The sequence below is a fragment of the Podarcis liolepis genome (genome assembly GCF_965112155.1).
Source record: "Podarcis liolepis genome assembly, chromosome: 13".
In the NCBI taxonomy this organism is placed as follows: Eukaryota; Metazoa; Chordata; class Lepidosauria; order Squamata; family Lacertidae; genus Podarcis; species Podarcis liolepis.
In genome coordinates this window covers 46,898,813-46,918,803 of record NC_139573.1, presented here as the reverse complement: position 1 = coordinate 46,918,803, position 19,991 = coordinate 46,898,813, and the positions used below count along the sequence as shown (strand labels likewise).

Below are 19,991 nucleotides of genomic sequence, written 5' to 3'. Positions count from 1 at the left end.
TTCTTCACACCAGCCAACAGCTTTGATTTTTTTTTTAAAAAAAATATATTACAGTGGTGCCTCGCAAGACGAAATTAATTTGTTCCGCGAATTTTTTCGCCTAGCGAATTTTTCGTCTTGTGAAGCACGGTTTCCCATAGGAATGCACTGAAAATCAATTAATGCGTTCCTATGGTCAAAAAAAGTCACACATACTGTAAAGAGCATTTCAAAATTCAAACCCAGATTTTTTTAAAAAAACAGCAGAGTGGCCCAATGGTCACAGAAAATCATAAAAATGCAGAAAAAAACACACAAGCTTTCAGATTCTTGCAAACCCCTTCCCAACACCAAGTCCTTGAATTCCAAACACCCCAACCCAGAATCCAAAACCCCCCAAAAAAGTTTTAAAAGCTTAGCTTACCAAATGGCTGCAAAAAAAGTTTTGGAAAAGCTTCAAAAATCACCAAAGTCTTAAAAAACCTCAAAAAAGGCTACTATGTACACTGTGTTCTATGAGTTGCTCCTCGAAGTCAAGTCGCAACTGTATTAACGGTGTTAAGAAAAAGGAAACAAACTTGCAAGACATTTTCGTTTTGCGAAGCAAGCCCATAGGGAAATTCGCCTTGCGAAGCAGCTCAAAAACGGAAAACCCTTTCGTCTAGCGAGTTTTCTGTCTTGAGAGGCATTCGTCTTGCGGGGCACCACTGTATTTCTACTTAAACTGCTGAAGACAAGGTCTGTGTAACTTGTGGGATGTAATCCTCTGGAGCAGTCAAGTACAACATTTCCTGTTTGCCTAGAGTGAACATGCGTGGGGAATGTTGGTCCAGCCAGTTGAACGTCCTGTTACATCTGGTTGGAGCATCCTTCCTTTTGCATGTGACTAGTTAGGTGAGCGTGACCTTTCCAGACCTGGCAAAAGGCCAAGTCACGTAGCCACCTCTCTCCTTTTTCGTCCTGTCTGCTCCCTGCTTCACCTGGACTGCACGTCCCTGTTATGTAGTGTAGTTTCACCCTGGGCCAACAGGGGGATACTGTATATAGTTTTCACTCAGGTCTGTAGATAGTTTTCACTCAGGTCCGCGGCAGTTATTTTAGGCGGGAACTCTGGGCTGTTGTGGTTACAATGTTGACAGCCGGCTGCCTATAAATACAGGCCGGCTGAGCTGTTCGCAGTTAGTTCTTTTCCAGCTTACCATAATAAAGAGCTATTTGAAGAAATCGCTGTGCCGGCTGCTATGTCAACCACGACTTAACTCTGGCGACGAAGGTGGGATGGATGGACATCAGAGCACAGCCAGATGCGGCCAGCCTCTGAACTGAGCTGAATCACTGAGCTGAATCACAGAGCGAAATCACTGAGCGAAATCACTGGGCAGAACCAATTCAGAGCTGACTGTTCTGGCTAGAGCACTGTGTTCCATCCATCGCCCTTCACGCCGGCATCGGAATCATGGCTTCACTTGTGCCTCTACCGCCGTTTGCGCCAGCCTCTGAATCATGGGACTCCTACCTCGCTCGGTTTGACTGCTACCTCCAAGCCAACGAGCTGACAGCAGTATCAAAGGATCGGAAGCGGGGCCTATTCCTCAGCCTCTGTGGGCCTGAGGTGTTTGAGACGGCCCGAGCGTTGGTTGCGCCTGAAGCAGTCCAGGCAACACCATGGGACACGATCCAAGAGAAGCTCCGCAACCACTACGCACCAAAGCCGTCCAAGATTGCTGCCCGCCATGCGTTCTACCACCGGAACGAGGCAGAGGGGGAGTCAATCAACAACTACACCACCGCCCTGCGACAGGCTGCAATGCACTGTGAGTTCCGAGACTTAGACGATGCCCTGATGGATCGAATCGTCTGCGGGGTCCGGGACATCCATCTGCAACGGCGCCTCCTAGCCAAGCCAGACCTCACGCTACAGAAAGCCATTGAGGAGGCTGTGGCCTCAGAAGCTGCTGAACGCCCAGGAGATCCGCAAGTCCAGCAGCCCGCGTCTTGCTAGGGAGCCAGTTCCGGTGCATCATGAAGAGGCCAGCAGTGAGGAGGCACCCTCCAGTGAAGACGATGACGTGCACCAGACAAAGCGGGAGCGCAGAAAGTTCCAACAGAAGTCCAAGGGCCAACCGGAATGTGCTGGCTGCGGAGGCAACCATTCCCGTGCCAAGTGTCGATTCAGAGACGCCATCTGTAGGAAGTGTTCCAGAAGGGGCCACATCGCTAAGGTCTGCCGATCGGCTCCGTCTGACACCCCCCCTTCATCGATTCGCAAGTCCAAGTCTTCACTCCAGTCTGCCAAGGAAAGTTGTTTCGCTCTCACCAACTGCCGCTGCCCGTCTGGAACCACGATTGGCCAAACCGACTCGCCTACGCGACGCAAGCTGAACGTCACGGTGCTCATTGAAGGAGCTCCATGTGACATGGAGATCGACACCGGGTCTGCCCTGTCCATCGTGTCATGGAGCACCATCAAAAGACTGGTACCCAGAGTGTCCAAAAGGCAACTCGGCTCTCACCGCGTACACCTGAGAGACTACCAGGGAAACGACATTCCCGTGGTAGGCGTTGGCCGGTTCCGGATCGCCTTCAAGGATTTTTCGGGCCTGCTCCGGTTGGTGGTGGTCGAAGGTCAGCGGCCAAGCCTCCTAGGGCTAGACTGGTTTGATGCCCTCGGTCTGGAAGTCACCGGCATCAACTGCATCTCTAACGCAGAGACTGAGGGTCTGGTCAAAGACTTTGCCGAGGTTTTTGACGGCACCTTGGGCCAATATACAGGTACGCCCATCTCCTTTAGCCTTGATCCACAAGTCGCCCCCATCAAGCTAAAGCCACGCCGGGTTCCCTTTGCTCTCAAGGCTAAGGTGGACGAACAACTGGACAAACTGATCGCCCAAGGAGTTTTGGAGCCGGTTGACCACGCAAAGTGGGAAACCCCCATCGTCACGCCTGTCAAGCCAGATGGGTCGGTGAGAATCTGCGCTGACTACAAGTGCACGATCAACAAGGCACTTCAGCAGCACGCTTATCCGGTTCCTGTTGTCCAACACCTGCTGCATTCCCTGGGTGAGGGTAAGGTCTTCGCTAAGCTGGACCTTGCCCAAGCCTATCAACAACTGCCAGTCGATGATGCCACTGCTGAAGCCCAGACGATCGTCACCCACCGGGGGGCATTCCGTTGCCGCCGGTTGCAGTTCGGGGTGAGTGTGGCTCCTGGCATCTTCCAAAGCCTTATGGAGCGTCTCCTGCAAGGGCTTCCGGGCGTGGTACCATATTTTGATGACGTCTTGGTGTCTGCAGACTCACACCAGCAGCTGTTCGAGCGCCTCCGTGCCGTGCTGACCAGGTTCCAGGAGGCCGGGCTCAAGGTAAAGAGGGAGAAGTGCCAGATCGCCGTTCCACAGGTAGAGTTCCTGGGCTATCTTATCGATGCCTCCGGTCTTCATCCAACCACATCCAAGATCCGCGCTATCCAGCAGGCCCCCACCCCAAAGAACAAAACGGAGTTGCAGGCATTCCTGGGGCTGCTGAACTTTTATAACATGTTCCTGCCCCACAAAGCCACAGTGGCTGAGCCTCTTCACCGACTCCTTAGCACTAAGACGCCTTGGGCCTGGGGTCATCGGGAGACGGCGGCCTTCAACGCGGTCAAGGCTCTCCTTTCTTCAGACAGTGTGCTGGTACAGTACAGTGAATCCAGGCCGCTGGTCCTTGCCTGCGACGCCTCACCTTTTGGCATCGGTGCTGTCCTTAGTCACCATTTTCCAGATGGAAGAGAAGCACCGCTCGCCTACTTTTCCAGGACACTATCTCCGACGGAACGGAATTACAGCCAGCTCGACAAGGAGGCATTGGCACTTGTGGCTGGAGTGAAGAGGTTCCATGAATACCTCTATGGCAGGACTTTTGACCTCATCACTGACCACAAGCCACTCCTGGGCCTCCTCGCCGGTGATCGTCCAACTCCACCGGTCCTCTCACCACGCATGCTGCGATGGACTGTTTTCCTGGCTGCCTACCACTACCGGCTCATCCATCGCCCGGGGAAATCGATGGGCCATGCCGACGCCCTCAGCCGTTGCCCTCTTCCAGCATTTGTGGAAGACCCGGCTCCAGCTTCATCGCTCCTTCTGATTGAGGATCTTCCGGCAGCGCCTGTATCGGCTGCCACTGTGGCCTCCGCGTCTGCCCAGGATCGCACCATCAGCCGGGTGCTCAACTGGGTGTGGAGGGGGTGGCCACAAGGGCCTTTTGCATCGGAGTTCCAGCCCTTCGCAACCAGACAACATGAACTCTCAGCTCATCGTGGCTGCCTGCTGTGGGGAGACCGCGTCGTGATTCCCCAGGGACTCCGTCAGCGCGTCCTGGAGGCTCTGCACGTTGGCCACCCGGGAATTGTCAAAATGAAGGCGTTGGCTCGGTGTTACGTCTGGTGGCCTAATATGGACGATGCCATCACTGCCTGGGTGTCCGCCTGTCAAGCGTGCCAGGAGTCGAGGCCTGCACCACCGGCAGCTAAGGGACACACCTGGGAGACGCCAAAGACACCCTGGTCGAGGGTGCACATCGATCTGGCTGGCCCCTTTCACGGCCGGACCTTTATGGTAGTGGTGGACGCCTATTCCAAATGGCTGGAGGTCGCCCTGATGCCCTCCACCACTACCGAAGCTGTCATCCGGGTGCTGCGAGGCCTGTTTGCAACGCATGGGTGTCCTGATGTCCTTGTCTCTGACAACGGACCGCAGTTCACGTCAGGCACGTTTGAGCGGTATCTTTTGGGACTGGGCATTCGCCATGCCCTAACGGCACCCTTTCATCCATCCAGCAACGGGCAAGCGGAAAGAATGGTGCGCTCGACAAAAGAGGCACTGGCGCGCCTGGACCGGGGAGACTGGCATGAGCGGGTCGCCGAATACTTGTTCGTGCAACACATCACCCCTCATGCGGCCACAGGGAGGAGTCCTGCTGAACTGCTTATGGGCCGCCGCCTCAGGTCACCGCTCGACCGGCTACACCCAGACTTTGCCGTGGCTGAACCCCCAGGCTGTGCCAACGCACCACGGTCATTTGTCCCAGGAAACCAGGTCTTTGCCCGGAACTATGTGGGGGACATCCCTTGGGTGCCAGCCACAGTAGTGGGAGTCACTGGACCTCGCTCGTACCAGGTGGCACTCGAAGACGGACGCTTGTGGCGACGGCACATAGACCAGCTTAGGCGCAGGGTTGGGGACTTGGACACTACCGAGGTGCCCCCAACTGCGCTTGCGGCTCCCGAAGAGACACGTACAGATGGCGAGGCCCCACCTACACCTCCCTCGCAAACTGCCAGCGTGGAGCCGAACCAAGCCGTTTCAGAACAGACTCAGACCACTCCACTTGCGGAGGCTCCACCCACAGCAGCGGATCCAGGGGAGTTGGTTCCAACGCCACCTAGGGTCGCACCACAGCCTCAGCGAGAACTGTGTGGCCCTCCGGACTTGGCTACCAGTCCCCGGCGGTCTGGCAGAGTTTCCAAGCGCCCAACTTATTTAAAGGACTATGTTGTTGGACAGGTATCACTGTTGGTCTAAGTATGGGAAATGTAACCGATATGCTTTTGTGCTTAATTGAACCATTACGCGTAGTGCTGTATATAAGGAAACCATTACGATTGTAACTAACGCCTTATCTCGGTGGGGAGGGGTGTTATGTAGTGTAGTTTCACCCTGGGCCAACAGGGGGATACTGTATATAGTTTTCACTCAGGTCTGTAGATAGTTTTCACTCAGGTCCGCGGCAGTTATTTTAGGCGGGAACTCTGGGCTGTTGTGGTTACAATGTTGACAGCCGGCTGCCTATAAATACAGGCCGGCTGAGCTGTTCGCAGTTAGTTCTTTTCCAGCTTACCATAATAAAGAGCTATTTGAAGAAATCGCTGTGCCGGCTGCTATGTCAACCACGACTTAACAGTCCCTGGGTTATCTTCCATACAGTGGTACTTCTGGTTACGTACTTAATTCGTTCCGGAGGTCCGTTCTTAACCTTAAACTGTCCTTAACCTGAAGCACCACTTTAGCTAACGGGGCCTCCTGCTGCTGCTGCGCCACTGGAGCACGATTTCTGTTCTCATCCTGAAGCAAAGTTCTTAACCCAAGGTAATATTTCTGGGTTAGTGGAGTCTGTAACCTGAAGCGTATGTAACCCGAGGTTACCACTGTATGGGGTAGACCTGTTTGTACATATTTGTAACTTTAAGCCTAAAACCTACCTTCAGGGATCACACTGTGCTCTCCCTGATCATGAGTAAAACTACTTTTTGTTACTTATGAATAAGACTATTGTGTCTTTATTCTTTTAGGAGAGATCAAAAGAGTCTTACCAGGAACAACAGAACATATTTCAATCTGGGCAAGCCAGATTGAATTGCTTATTATCTTAAGCAGTGGTGTCCAAACTTTTTTCAAAGAGGGACAGATTTGATGAAGTGAAGGGCTGTGAGGGCTGCCACAGAGGCTGGATTAAACTGACCGGCGGGCCAGATTAGGCCCCCAAAACCGACTTTGGACATGCCTGATCTTGAGAGACTCACAGGAGTCTGCAACCAGCTTCTTGCTGCGCAAAAGGGAAACACACTCTGCTGTATAAAGAAACTTGCTAGCGTGAGTTAGGAAGGATAATATGAATCAATATATCCTCTCCTGTTACCCACAACGTTCCCACATAACCTGCAAGCTCGCTTCCAGTTTATTGGTCAAAGCTGGGCATGTCTTCACACGTTCTGAGAAGCTTCCAAAGCCTGACCTTTAACATTGTGCAAATTGGTCCTCCTAAAGTGAAGAAGCTTTTGCCAGCATCTTAGAGTCCCATCTTGGGGGCCTCTAGCCATGTGATTAAAAACATGTCTGCTCTAGAATTGGTCAGCTCGGGTCCATGGGAAAGGAGGAGCACTTGATCCATACCCTCCAAATGTCCCCATTTTCCAGGAATGGTCCCGGAGTTACGAAAACCGTATCAGCTTCTGTGGAATTGGCGGAAATGACTGGCAGAATCCGAGACCAGGGAGAAGAGTTGGTGGGAAAAGATTGGAAAAAATTTAAAGTATATTTACAGAAATACTGTAAAATTAATAAATGTTAGAAGGATGCTAGAATGAAGTTACATGGTTTTAGCAGAGATGTTATAAAGAACTAAGTAAAAATAGATTGTTAATGGGACAAAGTGCAAAATTTAAGGTCAGATTGTGTTAAGATAAATTATAGAACAAAAATTGAGAAAGATGGAAAGGATTTGCTGAAATAGCTAATTGAACAAAAAAGGGAGGTGTGAGGAGGTCGATGATACAAGTAAGTGAAAGGTAGAGATATAGAGATATTGGATGTGATTTTTTTTTAATGTCTTTGCTTTTTTGTTGTTTTGTTGTATTGTTCTTCCTTTTTTTGTTTTTCTCCTTTTTTTGATGTATTGTGAATTGTTTATTGTTTTCTTCTTTTTTCTGTAATTATTAAACTTTTAATAAATATCTTTTTTAAAAAAAGAAAAGAAAACCGTATCAGCTTCTGATTTGATCCCAGAATGTCCCTATTTCCCCTGCTGAGCTTGGGGAGGAAGATGAGCTGGCACTTGTCCCAAGTGGCAGCGGCAAGGGGGTATCTCCTTGCTGCTCCATCCAAGGTCCAGCCCCATGTGATGCACCAGCTCTGAGGCATAGGCATTAGGGATTAAGGGTTTTTTCAGGATGGAGGAGGGCATATGTGCTGTTTCCCATTGCTGTCGTGGTCTAAACCACTGAGCCTCTTGCGCTTGCTGATCAGAAGGTCAGCGGTTCAAATCCCCACGACGGGGTGAGCTCCCATTCCTCTGTCCCAGCTCCTGCCAACCTAGCAGTTCGAAAGCACGCCAGTGCAAGGAGATAAATAGATACCGCTCTGGCGGGAAGGTAAACGGCATTTCTGTGCGCTCTGGTTTCCGTCACGGTGTCCCGTTGTGCCAGAAGTGGTTCAGTCATGCTGGCCACATGAGCCAGAAAGCTGTCTGTGGACAAACGCCAGCTCCCTCGACCTGAAAGCAAGATGAGCGCCACAACCCCACAGCTGCCTTTGACAGGACTTAACCATCCAGGGGTCCTCTACCTTTAGCTATGTGGTTGTGGCACTCGCCCTTCTTCTGATAGAATATGCTCTGGGGAGGGGGCAAAAAAAATATGGGGGGCCGAGGAGGATTAGTTGGCAGGGAGTGAGAAATGTCCCTGTTTTCATCTGAGGGATGTTGGAGAGTGTGCTGATGCCCTGGTTTTTCTCAATACAAAAGCCACTGCGCAGTGCGGGAGTTTCTGCTAGACTGGAAGAATAGGGTCAGGCAGCTCTCGCTTCTACTTACATGTAGCCGAATCGATCTCATCAGCAGCAAATTCACACCGCGGCCCATAGAATAAATTGTCAAGGCACAGACACTTAACACCATCATATGTTCCTCCATTCTCACATTCATTCGCTGGAAGAGAGAAGCAGCAATCTCTGTAAAGAAGAAATGTTGGGAAGTAAACCCCACCCACCGCAACAGAATCCCTTAAAATGACAGGGGGAACTGCCCCTCACAGCTTAAATCAGTATACCCCAACCTGGCGCCCTCCATATGTGGTGGACTCCAACTCCCATCAACCCTAGCCAGCTTTGCCAAGTCCAATGGGCAGGGATGATAGGAGCTGCAGTGTAAAACATCAGGAGGGGCACCGTGTCACGGAAAGCAAGCTTAAAGGATGGGGGAGTAGAATGTGTGGGGGATTGCAGTCAAACTACGCAGGAGGGCTAGTTAGTGCATGAAGGGGTTAAGACCAGAGAGGTCTGCTCCTAGACTCATCTAGGTCACACCCCTTTACCTCCGTGAGGGAGGAAGCGAAGTTGCTTCTCTTCCTTTCTCTCACTGTGTTCCAGCCATGTAACCAATCAGGACAGGGGTGTCTGAACTTGCTCAGACCACATGTTTGAAACGAGAGTGTGTGTTTTGCACCCATGCAGGCATGAATCAAGCCATTTTGATTTTGTAAGTAAAGCATTTTAAACGTACTTAACAGTGTGTGGTCTGTTCATTGCCAGAAGGGGAGATCGGGGCGGGGGGGGGCGCAAACACTGTAAGCAAACTAAACAGGATATCGAAAAGGATCTAACAACCTACAAGCCCACACCATACTGCTACTGAAATAAATAAATAATTTTTTATTTTATTTTTAATGTCCAGTAGCACCTTAGAGACAAACTAAGTTTGTTCTGGGTATAAGGTTTAATGTGCATGCACACATCTTCAGATACACTGAAACAGAAGTCACCAGACCCTTATATATAGTGAGAGGGTTGGGAGGGGCATTACTCAGAAGGGTAGTAGGAGATGGGTGATTGACTCAATGGGTATGGTAAACCTGTTGACGACTGTTAACGACTGCAATTAGTTCTACAGGAAGAAGCAAGGGATAGTATGCAGATGACCAAAAATCACTTTAGCATATGTAATGAGACAAGAATCCAATACAGTGGTACCTCGGGTTACATACGCTTCAGGTTACAGACTCCGCTAACCCAGAAATAGTGCTTCAGGTTAAGAACTTTGCTTCAGGATGAGAACAGAAATCGTGCTCCAGCAGCGCGGAGGCAGCGGGAGAACCCATTAGCTAACGTGGTGCTTCAGGTTAAGAACAGTTTCAGGTTAAGAACGGACCTCCGGAACGAATTAAGTACTTAACCCGAGGTACCACTGTATTTCTATTCAGACCAGGTCTCTCCATAGTTTTCAGTTTTGTAATAAGTTGTACTTCAGCAACTTCTCTTTCAAGTTTGTTTCCATACTGCTGTTTAACTTTGCCTCTTTTAAACCCTCCTGGGGGCTCTCTCCCACTGGAGAGTGTGCAAATCACCACATTTTTTGAATCCAGGCATTCAGCTGGAAGCAGGGTATAAATAAATTATTATTATTATTATTATTATTATTATTATTATTATTATTAGTCTGGCAATCTTTTGTTCTGCAACTGGTGCTAAGAGGCAAGTTGCATCCAATTGTTTAGCTTGCAAGACTAGCTGCCACTGATAGTCTTTTCTCCTCCATGGATTTTCCCAACCCCCTTTCAGGGATGTCTGAGTTGAGCGTGCTTATTGCCTGAGCATGACACAAGTCCCACATTGGCTTTGGGGTAGAGCTAGGGGCAAAGCTCATGGGCACATAAACTTTGATCTCCAAAGCCGGCAGATGGATGGAAGAGCCCCATCTATGGCATCTCCACTCAAGCCCCTGGGATAACAGAGGCGGAGATTGAGGCCAGACTTGGCTCCACCGAGACAGGAAATCGTATTGAAGATTGGCGATGGGGGATACAAGGAAGAAGAAGAAAATTACCGTATTTTTCGCCCTATAGGACGCACCGACCCATAGGACGCACCTAGATTTGGGGGGGGGGATAAAGGGAAAAAAATTATTTCACCCCCCAGGCGCGGGGCTCGGGCTTCCCCCTCCCCCAGCCCCCAGAACGGGACCCAGAGCGATGCCGAAGCTGCATGCAGCTTTGACATCGCTCTGGGAGCTTGCGGGGCTGGAGGAGGGGGAAGCCCTCCGCCAGCCTTCTAACCAAGTTGGGGGACAGTGGGAAAGGCGCGCTGCGCCTCCCCGCTGTCCCCCGAGCTTGTGGGGCTGGCAGTGGGGCTCTCCTGAAGCCTGGAGAGTGAAAGGGGTCGGTGCGCACCGACCCCTCTCGCTCTCCAGGCTTCAGCGAAAGCCTGCATTCGCCCCATAGGACACACACACATTTCCCCTTCATTTTTGGAGGGGGGAAAGTGCGTCCTATAGGGCGAAAAATACGGTATTCTGTGGAGGAAGGTGGGCGAAAGGCATGTCTACATGAGGCTGCCCCATTATGAAAGAAATCCCAATTGGATCTGCACAGAGGGAGATACGGAGGAGGTGCATGTGTCCTTGAAGAAAGGAAGAAAATTCAGGACACACTCATTCTTTGGGTAGAAATCGTATTAAAGGAAGATGCCTGAATGCCTCTAGGGGCCTGATAAGTGGAATCCAAAGAGGGACCCTCATGATTGGGTCCATGCAACCCAATTCAGAAGCTATCTTGATGTTCCAGTTTTGGAGACGGAGCAAAAACAACCCTCTTAAAAATACAGTATTCACAAAGAAGAAGTGATTCTTACCTTGAGGAGTAGTTGTGTGGCTGCTCTGGGTATCTGGGATCGTGGGTGTTGCAGGAGGAGGTGTGGTAGAAATAATAGTACTAACTTCTGATGTTGTCTTGTCAGTAACTACTGTTGAATTACTGGTGACAATTGTTGTGGTGGTGGTAATATATGTTGAGGACTCTGAGGTGACGTTCTCAGTTGCGCTGCTGGTGACTGGTGAGGAAAAAGTTGTATCCTCTGGTGCCATGCTTGTAATAGCTGAGGAAAAAGTTGTGTCCTCTGGTGCCACGCTTGTGAAAGGTGAGATGGTGCTGGTATCAGTGGACCCTGAGGTGACGTTCTCAGTCACACTGCTGGTGACTGGTGAGGAAAAGGTTGTGTCCTCTGGTGCCACGCTTGTGAAAGGTGAGATGGTGCTGGTATCAGTGGACCCTGAGGTGACGTTCTCAGTCACACTGCTGGTGACTGGTGAGGAAAAAGTTGTGTCCTCTGGTGCCACGCTTGTGAAAGCTGAGATGGAGGTGGCATCCGTGGACTCTGGGGTGATGAATTCAGTTGTGCTTTGTGTGTCAGGTGAGGAGAAAGTTGTGTCCTCTGGTGCCACACTTGTGAAAGCTGAGGTGGTGCTGGCATCCGTGGACTCTGGGGTGACGTTCTCTGTTACGCTGCTGGTGACTGGTGAGGAAAAAGTTGGGTCCTCTGGGGCCATGCTTGTGAAAGCTGAGATGGAGGTGGCATCCGTGGACTCTGGGGTGATGAATTCAGTTGTGCTTTGTGTGTCAGGTGAGGAGAAAGTTGTGTCCTCTGGTGCCACGCTTGTGAAAGCTGAGATGGTGCTGGCATCCGTGGACTCTGGGGTGACGTTCTCACTTGCGCTGCTGGTGACTGGTGAGGAAAAGGTTGTGTCCTCTGGTGCCACGCTTGTGAAAGCTGAGATGCTGCTGGCATCCGTGGACTCTGAGGTAATGAATTCAGTTGTGCTTTGTGTGTCAGGTGAGGAGAAAGTTGTGTCCTCTGGTGCCACGCTTGTGAAAGCGGAGATGGTGCTGGCATCAGTGGACTCTGGGGTGACGTTCTCAGTTGCGCTGCTGGTGACTGGTGAGGAAAAAGTTGTGTCCTCTGGTGCCACGCTTGTGAAAGCTGAGATGGTGCTGGCATCCGTGGACTCTGGGGTGATGTTCTCAGTTGTGCTTTGTGTGTCAGGTGAGGAGAAAGTTGTGTCCTCTGGTGCCACGCTTGTGAAAGCTGAGGTGGTGCTGGCATCCATGGACTCTGGGGTGACGTTCTCAGTTGCGCTGCTGGTGACTGGTGAGGAAAAAGTTGTTTCCTCTGGTGCCATGCTTGTGAAAGCTGAGATGGTGCTGGCATCCATGGACTCTGGGGTGACGTTCTCAGTTGCGCTGCTGGTGACTGGTGAGGAAAAGGTTGTGTCCTCTGGTGCCACGCTAGTGAAAGCTGAGATGGAGCTGGCATCCGTGGACTCTGGGGTGATGAATTCAGTTGTGCTTTGTGTGTCAGGTGAGGAGAAAGTTGTGTCCTCTGGTGCCACGCTAGTGAAAGCTGAGATGGAGCTGGCATCCGTGGACTCTGGGGTGATGAATTCAGTTGTGCTTTGTGTGTCAGGTGAGGAGAAAGTTGTGTCCTCTGGTGCCACACTTGTGAAAGCTGAGATGGTGCTGGCATCCGTGGACTCTGGGGTGACATTCTCAGTTGTGCTGCTGGTGACTGGTGAGGAAAAAGTTGTGTCCTCTGGTGCCACGCTTGTGAAAGCTGAGATGGTGCTGGCATCAGTGGACTCTGGGGTGACGTTCTCAGTTGCGCTGCTGGTGACTGGTGAGGATAAAGTTGTGTCCTCTGGTGCCACGCTTGTGAAAGCTGAGATGGTGCTGGCATCCGTGGACTCTGGGGTGACGGTCTCAGTTGCGCTGCTGGTGACTGGTGAGGAAAAAGTTGTGTCCTCTGGTGCCACGCTTGTGAAAGCTGAGATGGTGCTGGCATCCGTGGACTCTGGGGTGACGTTCTCAGTTGTGCTTTGTGTGTCAGGTGAGGAGAAAGTTGTGTCCTCTGGTGCCACACTTGTGAAAGCTGAGATGGTGCTGGCATCAGTGGACTCTGGGGTGATGTTCTCAGTTGCGCTGCTGGTTACTGGTGAGGAAAAAGTTGTGTCCTCTGGTGCCACGCTTGTGACAGCTGAGATGGTGCTGGCATCAGTGGACTCTGGGGTGACGTTCTCAGTTGCGCTGCTGGTGACTGGTGAGGAAAAGGTTGTGTCCTCTGGTGCCACGCTAGTGAAAGCTGAGATGGTGCTGGCATCCGTGGACTCTGGGGTGATGAATTCAGTTGTGCTTTGTGTGTCAGGTGAGGAGAAAGTTGTGTCCTCTGGTGCCACACTTGTGAAAGCTGAGATGGTGCTGGCATCCGTGGACTCTGGGGTGACGTTCTCTGTTACGCTGCTGGTGACTGGTGAGGAAAAAGTTGTGTCCTCTGGTGCCATGCTTGTGAAAGCTGAGATGGAGCTGGCATCCGTGGACTCTGGGGTGATGAATTCAGTTGTGCTTTGTGTGTCAGGTGAGGAGAAAGTTGTGTCCTCTGGTGCCATGCTTGTGAAAGCTGAGATGGAGCTGGCATCCATGGACTCTGGGGTGATGAATTCAGTTGTGCTTTGTGTGTCAGGTGAGGAGAAAGTAGTGTCCTCTGGTGCCACACTTGTGAAAGCTGAGATGGTGCTGGCATCCGTGGACTCTGAGGTGATGTTCTCAGTTGTGCTGCTGGTGACTGGTGAGGAAAAAGTTGTGTCCTCTGGTGCCACGCTTGTGAAAGCTGAGATGGTGCTGGCATCAGTGGACTCTGGGGTGACGTTCTCAGTTGCGCTGCTGGTGACTGGTGAGGATAAAGTTGTGTCCTCTGGTGCCACGCTTGTGAAAGCTGAGATGGTGCTGGCATCCGTGGACTCTGGGGTGACGTTCTCAGTTGCGCTGCTGGTGACTGGTGAGGAAAAAGTGGTATCCTCTGGTGCCACGCTTGTGAAAGCTGAGATGGTGCTGGCATCAGTGGACTCTGGGGTGACGTTCTCAGTTGCGCTGCTGGTGACTGGTGAGGAAAAAGTGGTATCCTCTGGTGCCACGCTTGTAAAAGTTGATATGGTGTTGACATCAGTAGACTCTGAGGTGATGTCTTCGGTTGTGCTGCTGGTGACAGCTGAGGAGAAAGTTATTTCTTCTGGTGGTGTGCTTGTAAACCCTGGGACATTGCTGGCATCAGTGGTCTCTGAGATGGTGTACTCAGTTGCACTGCTGATGTCGGGTGAGGGGGACATCGTTTTTTCTGGTATGGAAGTTGAAAAAACATATTCAGTCCTTTCTTCTGTGCTTGTGTTCATTGTGTCTGTGCTGGGATTCTGTCTTTGTGTGTCACTGATGGCAGGAGACACATCCATCTTGAGATCTCTTGTATGCCTGGAATCAAGTGCTGCTTTCTGGCCTTTTCTATCTTCCTCTTTTCCCATCAACCGCATTTCCCATTTTTCAAGATCCTGAGTCTGAATATTGTCTCTGACTTCATCTCTGAATCCACCTGTCAAAACAGCAAAGTCAATACTAGCAATGTCACTTTTGCTCCTTATCTTTTATGAGCTAGTCTGGATTTCTTAAATTCAATGGTTCTTTTTGAGGCCTGAAATCTGTTTCTATTTCTGAAGTATTTGAGGGAGCAGGTTTATATGTTGTAAATGGAATAACAGGTCCCTTTAATCCCAATACATTTTGAACTATAGAGTATTCAACAGTGAAACCAGAGAGTTCTATAAGAATGACAGAAGACCATCAGGGACCCAACAGATTGTATCGAAAATCTGCAAGATTCCCTGAAGGGTGTGAACATTGTTCGTTTTCTAGAGGATGTGAAGTCCAGTGAGACCATCCTATGAGACTGACCATCAGAGAATCCCCTCTGACCTCTCCAATCCAGACTGAACCAAAATACTCAGATTGGCGGTCCACAACCTTTGTGGGGCCCACTGCAGATTTGGAGATTTTAAAAAGTGTCCTGAGTACCACAAAATATCCACTACATAAAAGCAAAACTGGTGGTAGTCTGTTGTTAGCCGCCCTGAGCCCAGCTTCGGCTGGGGAGGGTGGGATATAAATAAAATTTTATTTATTATTATTATTATTATTAGCCTGCCCCCTCTTCACTGTGTTGCAAAACACCTTCGCCCGCAAAGGAGACCTAGAGAAATTTTATGTTACCCTGAAATCTATGGGTATAGGCTTGCATACAAATTTATGTATTTAAAAAATGTCAGCTCCTCAAGATTCACCTTCTGTATCACCTAAAGAGGAAGGAAGGGTCACAAAGGGCTCCCTCCTTCTGAGAAACATTTTCAAAACAGTGTTGACTTCAGTCAACTATCATCCAACTCTATCCTCTTTAGTCTGAAAATCAGTGGGGCTGCTCAGTCTTAAAATCCACCTTTTTGTTTTGTTTTGTTTTGTTTTGTTTTGTTTTGACTATTTAAAATATCTGCACCCTGCCTTCCAATAAAACATTTTAATGGTGGCTTACAACATATATTTTAAAACAGCCAACAGTGCAGCAATAATAACAGTGAACCAGGGAAAAAATGGGAGCATTTGCCAGCAACAGGAAAAACAGCTCAAGAATAACCCAGAGGTGATTTCAGAAACTGCTGGAAGTCCATGGGAGACCAAACTGTTTTTGACTAGGGTCTAAAGACCATCAGGCTTCTGCCAACCTAGCAGTTTGGAAGCATGTCAAAGTGCAAGTAGATAAATAGGTACCACTCTGGTGGGAAGGTAAACGGCGTTTCCGTGCGCTGCTCTGCTTCGCCAGAAGCGGCTTAGCCATGCTGGCCACGCGACCCGGAAGCTGTACGCCGGCTCCCTCAGCCAATAAAGCGAGATGAGCACCGCAACCCCAGAGTCATCCATGACTGGACCTAACGGTCAGGGGTCCCTTTACCTTTAAAGACCATCAGGCAACAGGCAAGATGATAGGAGGAGCGATTTCCATGGATGAGGTACCACTAGCAAAAAAGGCTCCAAGAACCAGCCATCCTGCCTCAGGAATAACATCTTCCCCCCCTCCCAGATTTTTGGCAGATTGTTGACTCAGTGGTGAAATAAAGACGATCTGCACACATGGCCCAAGGCACATATTTCTTTCTGATTGCCTCCAGACCCTCCAAATATCCCTATTTTCCTGGGACAGTCCCAGATTTACAGAAGCCTTCCTGGTTTCTGATTTGATCCTGGAATGTCCCACTTTTCCATAGGATGTCCCTGTTTTCGTCGGAGAAATGTTGGAGGTTATGGAGTCATGCAACCCCCCAAGCCAAGGAGATAAGTAACTAACCAACCTTTAGAAGACATCTGAAGACAGCCCTATAGGGATTATTATTTTTTTAAGTCTAATGTTTTATTAAGTTTTTATATATGTTGTAAGCCACCCAGAATGGCTGGGGCAACCCAGTCAGATGGGTGGGGTATGTATAAACAAACAAACAAACAATTAAAGGAATAGGACATCCCTAATAGGAGGCAGGTGGTGCTGTGGTCTGAACCACAGAGCCTAGGGCTTGCCGATCAGAAGGTCAACGGTTCGAATCCCCGCGACGGGGTGAGCTCCCGTTGCTCGGTCCCTGCTCCTGCCCACCTAGCAGTTCGAAAGCACGTCAAAGTGCAAGTAGATAAATAGGTACCGCTCTGGCGGGAAGGTAAATGGCATTTCCGTGCTGCTCTGATTCACCAGAAGCGGCTTAGTAATGCTGGCCACATGACCCAGAAAAACTGTTTGCGGATAAAAGTCGGCTCCCTCGGCCAGTAAAGCAAGATGAGCACCGCAACCCCAGAGTCATCCATGACTGGACTTAACGGTCAGGGGTCCCTTTACCTTTACCTTTAATTTCATCATAGAAATGTTGGAGGGTATGTGCCTCACATATTCTGGGACACAGTGGCGTAGCGTGGGTTGTCAGTACCCGGGGCAAGGCAAGTAATTTGCGCCCCCTAACCCGTGGATTTGCGCCCCCTAACTCGTAGATTTGCGCCCCCTAACCCCAACCCCCAGATGTTGCACCCGGTGCGGCCGGGGCCCCCCCCTGCACCCCCCACGCTACACCACTGCTGGGACAGGCTAAAATGGGCAGAGCCCAAACATTCTGACAGGGCTGGAGTTGAAGATGATAGTCTGGCTTTCTGAACAACTATGGGCTCATGCAAACTTCCTTTTGCACTGCACTTTTTGCACTTTAAAGCTCTGTGTTTGAACCATAACTGTCAACTTTTCCCTTTTCTTGCGAGGAAACCTATTCGTAATAAGGGAATTTCCCTTTAAAAAAGGGAAATGTTGACAGCTATGGTTTGAACATTTGGGGGGTTTTTGTCCTGGCACTTTCCCCTAGCAAACTGATGTTTTTTACCACTGAATCAGAGCAGACAAGAATCCACAGAAAGCCCAATTGCTGTTTGCTCTGATCCAGCAGTAAATTGTGGGTTTTCCCAGGGAAAGCACCAGGACCTCCCCCCCAAAAAAGAAAAACACACACACACTGCTCAGACATGGAGCTTTAAAGCCCAGACCAGTGCCTACAAACATGGTACAAAAGGAAGCCTGGATGAGGCCTCAGTGGACATCCATCTTGGAAGCCCCCTGCACCATCCCAGCAATCTGTTTTCTGAAAGAGAGACAGAAGCAGGCATATCTGCCACTCCGGCCCCCGCCATCTGTTTGAAGGCTTCCTGGGGGCCTTAGCATCACTCACCTGCTTCAGAGCTGAAAGTGGAGCGGTGGAAGATGAAGAAGAGGAGAAGGGGCAGAACTTTCCCCATTGGTGAGCTTCAAAAGTCTCTGTGATAATTCAGAAGTCTGGTTCGGATTCAAGCGCTAGCAAGGGCTGCGGTCTGGATTCTGAAGGGGAGGCAGAGTGGTGTGAGGACCTTGGACTTCCTGGAGGGTGATATTAGCTGGCAATTTAGCTCAGGTGCGAGTCACGTGTGGGTGAGGTGGGAAATGAAAACTTTGCTTGCCAATGCAGAAGAGAAAAAAACAAGTCCAGGTTGGTACCTGGGATACCTTTTGGCACAAGGCCACAAGGTGCCATAGGAAGGCACTGGACATAGTAAAAGATCCATCGCATCCTGGTCACTGTCTCTTCGAGCTCTTGCCGTCGGGACGGAGATACAGGACGATGAAGACAAGAACGAGCCGTCTTAAGAACAGCTTCTTCTCCAGAGCGATCTCGGCCCTGAATGGGAAGCCCGGACTTTGAAAGTCATCTAATCTCCCTTGCTGTATTATACTGTATTGTTTAATTAGTGTTTTTATGGAGCAGTCAAGTAATTTCGTTGTCCCCGAAGGGGGCAATGACAATAAAGATATTATTATTATTATTCTCTGTTCTCAGCTGGACTCCTGAGTGAAGGAAACACCCTATGTCTGAAGGAAACACCCTATGTGAGCCATGAATCCCAAAAGTCAGCCAACGCATTAGCAAGGGTGAAGAACCCCAGGCCCTCAGGGTTATTTGGATCCACTAGGACTCCCCAGTTGGCCCATGAAACTGTCCCTCTCACCTTCCTACAGCGGACACCATATATGATCAGCTGCACCTACGAAGCCCTGTGTCCAACAGCAACGATCAGCTGAATATCAGGGCCTTTAAGGAACCGAGTGTGAAGGAATAAGAGCCCTAACTTTTGCACAGAACTCAGTCATTTAGGTGAGTGCATCATCCTGTCAATCCATACTGTCCCACTTCCATATACAAGGTGAAACTTTTTTTCAGGTAAGCCCAGGTATAATAATACAGTGGTACCGTGGGATGCAAACGGGATCCATTCCGGAGTCCCGTTCGCCAGTGGCGTAGCGTGGGTTGTCAGCACCCGGGGCAAGGCAAGTAATTTGCGCCTCCTAACCCGTGGATTTGCGCCCCCTAACCCTAACCTCCAGATGTTGCGCCCGGTGCGGCCGGCCCCCCCCCTGCACCCCCCACGCTACGCCACTGCCGTTCACATCCAGAAGCAAACGTAACTAGCAATGGCACATCTGCGCACACACGCGTCACTTTTTGCAGCTTCTGTGCATGCACGTGACGTCATTTTGAGCGTCTGCGCATGCGCGAACGGCGAAACCAGGAAGTAACGCACTCCGTTACTTCCGGGTTGCCACGGAGCGCAACTCGAACGCGCTCAACATGAAGCATATTCAACCCGAGGTATGACTGTAATAATAATAATAATAATAATAATAATAATAATAATAATAATACTACAGTGGTACCTCGGGTTACAGACGCTTCAAGTTACAGATGCTTCAGGTTACAGACTCTGCTAACCCAGAAATAGTACCTCAGGTTAAGAACTTTGCTTCAGGATGAGAACATAAATTGTGCTCCGGCGGCATGGTTCAACATCTCCAGTCAGATATCAAAGGGAAGTTTCTTGCCAATGCAGTTGGGACTTTGGCATGATTTCTCATTGAGCAAAGAGCACCTAATTGCCTAATTTGCATTAAAAATAATAATTCCAGTAAGAACTCATAATCTATAAGTAGCGATAAAGAATTATAATGTGGGGAAAGGGCTCAAAAGTTCAACCAGGATGAAGGAAGTTCACCACTGTGGCACTCTGAGAGGTGCTATCCAGTATTAAATCATACCGATTATGCCAGTTCAATAGACCCAACAGTAGAAAATAATCAGTGGGGAAATGATCTATAATGAAATGAAAAAGAAAAAAAACCTATTTAAAAATACAGAGGCAAAAAACAGAGTCATTCTTTTTAAGCTCCCAGGGGCCAGAAAAGTATATTTATGTATACAACTACAGCAGCTTGGATTTTGTTAGCCCA

General features: G+C 49.8%; 1 protein-coding gene across 1 annotated transcript in view; it reads right to left on the bottom strand.

The window, feature by feature from the left end:
• LOC310691708 (uncharacterized protein) overlaps positions 1 to 18,054 on the bottom strand; it is a 33,685-nt gene extending 15,631 nt beyond the window's left edge. Inside the window, exons 1-3 of the mRNA XM_083471571.1 lie at positions 17,905 to 18,054; positions 11,139 to 14,696; positions 8,329 to 8,442 (exon numbers count right to left, since the gene is read on the bottom strand). Coding sequence (XP_083327697.1) covers positions 8,329 to 8,442; positions 11,139 to 14,696; positions 17,905 to 17,971 — 3,739 coding nt within the window. The 5' untranslated portion in view covers positions 17,972 to 18,054. The remainder of the gene's footprint in view (positions 1 to 8,328; positions 8,443 to 11,138; positions 14,697 to 17,904) is intronic.
• Positions 18,055 to 19,991: the final 1,937 nt, after the last annotated feature.